This window comes from Plasmodium gonderi (genome assembly GCF_002157705.1).
Source record: "Plasmodium gonderi DNA, contig: Pgo-contig_211, whole genome shotgun sequence".
Classification (NCBI taxonomy): domain Eukaryota; phylum Apicomplexa; class Aconoidasida; order Haemosporida; family Plasmodiidae; genus Plasmodium; species Plasmodium gonderi.
Genome location: NW_021629127.1, coordinates 1 through 3,904, shown reverse-complemented (window position 1 = coordinate 3,904; position 3,904 = coordinate 1). Strand labels below are relative to the sequence as shown.

Here is a 3,904-nt window from a genome sequence, read left to right as displayed (position 1 = left end):
TATATATTTACATATCAAATTCCTAGAACGACAGCAAATTTTCTGAAGATATATATAAAAATAGTTATGTTTAAAAAAAATACTATTATTTTTTATACTTCAATTGGGCATTTTTACAATAGTATTTCTTGAATGTCTTTTGCAGATCAAATCCGATATTTACATATTATATTATTCTCATTGATGTCTACAGCTATATATACTTTTTTATGTTTTTATAAAAATTTATAAACTTTATAGTTTTTCATGTAATTAGCACAAATATTGTTTTTATGTTTATGCGTGTGTTATTTGTAAAATTATAACTTGAGTACAGATATATTATAGACTACCATATTGTTTCACGTATTTTAATATACATTGGTATAAAATTAATTATGAAAATGTGCATGAGTAATATTTAAATATTATAAGGTAACTAATAATGTATATAATTAGCATACTCATTGTTGTACCAATTCCTTTTTTTTCTGTATATCATATTATTTTTGTTATGATTTCATATCTGAATACATTACGCACAAGCGTAGAAAAACTCATTTATTGTTAAAAATGCTTATACATATATCTCTCAACATTATGTATGAAATTGCAAGAATTATGCTTATTAAGTATATATACATTATTGCTCTCTAAATTCCTTTCAACTTTTTTTAGAACTGTATTGGAATTAATCTATATAATAAATCTTACATAGCATATTATCCATTTTTCCTTTTAATATATACATATCTTTATCATTAATATTTCCTCTTAATATTCGAAACTATGTAGTTTATATTTTCTTATGCAATTGCACAAGAAAATATGTTTTCACAAATTTTAATTTAATATTTGTTATGACTTGTTTATCATTTGTTTTCACGTATTAAAAAATTTCCAACATTTGACCTAAAATTCAGCATAATAAAGTAGGGAAATTAACATACCTTTATAAAAATTTGTTTTATTGTAAGTTTTAAAAAAAAATGTATATACGTCATATAAAAGTTAGTAAATAAAAATTTTAAAAAAATGTCATCTAACAGATTTTAAAAAATTATAATTCCTGAAGTTTTATTAGTAATAGAAAAACTATTATAGTAATTTATATCACTTTGAATACAACTTATGTGTCACTTAAGTAAATGCTCTATTTTAAAACAAACATTTTATATTATTATAACTAAAATAGAGTGCCGTACAGGTAAAATATTATGTCAATATATTAAACAAAATAATATACATAATATGTTCTACAAATCAGTGTATAAGAGTAAAATTTTTATGTATAAATGGATGGACTTAAATATGCACTACTTTATAATTTTTTCGGTGTATATTGATACTTCTTATTAATGGTTTTTATAAAATTATATAGTTGATTTTAGAAAAAATACGGGACAATAACTATTAGTTTATTTTAAAAAAGAAATGTTAAATAAATATATGTATATGTATTTAATACATTAATTTAGATAAAATTTTCTAGGATTATCCTACAAGAAATAACAAAATGACCCTCTTTATTAAATGGGAGTATAATAACTATTACAAACGTAAGGAAATATCATTATACAATATATATTTATATGTTATTTGAAAATAATATATATTATAACATTAATATTTTTCAATCTATATTTATAATATTCTAAATTACCGTTTAGAATATATGTAATATATATGAAGTAAATAAAAATTTATGTGTTGTAAAAAAATAAGAACCTTTTTTATATTCATTATCATTATCCTAAAACTCATAATTGAGTTAGGGGTATTATAAAAATAATGCAGAAGAGAGGCAGTACTATTCAAACTAATTTCATTTCTACATATTCCGTAAGGTTATCAATAGTAATTGTTCTAACTGTTTCCTAAAAATAATTTTTTTCAGAGTGCATGCATGTAAATATCATAATTGGATTTTTTTTTAAAAATACTAAAAAAAAAAAACATTATTTACAGAAAAGCGTTCATAAGTTTCGTTATATATATATCATATTTATTAATTCTTATTTAACTTATTTTGTGAATATGAATAATTATATGCAAATATTGTTCACATAGTCATATTATATGTAGCAAACAATAATACCACACAAATATAATTACCTATATATTTTTTTTTTCTAATTGTCACATATAATAAAATGGTCATTTTTATAATAAATTACGATTAAAAATAATAGTGTATTAATTTTTTTTGTTAATAAAAAATTTTTATTATTGTAAATTTTATTTTAATAATGTAAATATTAAACTTATTGAGAATTTTTCTATGTCTTATATAAATAAATATGTAGAGCATTATTAATAATATTAAATTCTCATTATTTTATAATTTATGAAACAATTAATAAATCCTTTTATAACTTTATTAATTTAAAAATATGTTATATAATATATATTTATATATATATTTAAAAATAGACTTTAGTAATTTTTATTTTAAACAAAGAACAACAAATGATCCCGTTGTAATATGAACAGATCAAGATTTTTTTTAAAATATGTAGAATTATATAATTCATTTATTATAACTGTTAGCAACTAATAATTTTTCTATTAACTCTGTACTATTTTTAATATATGTAACATATACAGTGTCCATTAAAAGTAAAAAGTATGATTTTTTTTGTTTTTTTTTCAACTTATTCCATTATTTGCTTAAATAAATATTACTAGAATAACATTTTAATTTATAATTTTTTTAACAATAAATTTATTCAGAACTTATTTATAATTCAGCTAAATTTTATTAGAATGCCCCATTGTATTTTATATATTTTTTCAAATTAAACGTTAACAAAACTATTTTTTGTTTTCCACTGTAAATTCTATTAAAAAAAAAATTTGACATATAAAATTTTTAATGTTATTAATTAAATATTTGAAGCATTAATAACATATAGGTCTACAATAATTAAAAACAGTACTGTCCTCATAGGTTTTAAATATATAAATTGTTGCCTTATCCTTTTATTATGGAATATATAATAAACTAATGAAGAATACAATGGCAGCAAAATTTTCTATGTTTCAACGTTTTATTAGAATTCTTGCAATTTTTCTTTTCGTAGAAGCATACCATTGTCACAAGGATAATGTAAAAATATAATATTTCAAATTTCTTAACTTGTTTAATGATTTTTATTTTTTTTTTTTTTAACATAATCTCTTATTATTACAGGCAATATTTTTACAACCAAAATTTTTTTATATATATCCAATTTTAGGCGTATCTTAATAAGTCAGCTTATAATGTAAATATATTCGATAATCCATTTAACTTAAAGGAAAATAAGTTATTATCAATATCTGAAGCAAAATGTCATTCAACAAATGATTACATAGAAAATAGACAAACGAGTGAAGAGGATGTGCCAAAATTAATGATAAATAAACTCTTCAAAAAAAAGAGCACCTTAAAAAAACTGGATAAGCACTGCGAAAAAAAATTATTCAAGGCGTTTAGCGAAATACACAACACTATGCAAGATCATGACATGCCTTTAAACAAATCTCTTAAAAAAATTTTAAAAACAGTTTTTTTTATATTGACTACACCTATGATTACATATTTGGTGGGATGTTTTTTCTTATTAAAGGGATTAGAATGGAAAATAAATTTAATTAATATTTACTTTTTTTTTTGTGCTTTATCTATATGTATCCTTATATATATTTTCGTAAAACTTTTAAAGCGCGACGTAGTAAAAAAAGGGAGATTTAGACCAAGATTTCATGATTACTTTTACTCTTTAAAAAATATATATAAATATAATTAGTTTATATGATACTTTAAACATTTGCATGATATCAAATATTTAATGTTAATTTTGCGCATCTTTAGCGTCTGCGCCTCCCTATCTCAAATCTTGTAATTTTACTCAAACAACGTTAATATATATATACATATATA

The 3,904-nt window shown here is 20.1% G+C and overlaps 1 protein-coding gene across 1 annotated transcript; it reads left to right on the top strand.

The window, feature by feature from the left end:
• Positions 1-2,998: 2,998 nt before the first annotated feature.
• On the top strand, positions 2,999-3,770 carry PGO_001995 (Pv-fam-b protein; the record flags this gene model as incomplete). The annotated part of the gene is made up of 2 exons (XM_028691049.1): positions 2,999-3,088; positions 3,219-3,770. The coding sequence occupies 2 exons, from the start codon at positions 2,999-3,001 to the stop codon at positions 3,768-3,770; spliced, it is 642 nt and encodes a 213-aa protein (XP_028546850.1).
• Between the last annotated feature and the right edge of the window lie 134 nt (positions 3,771-3,904).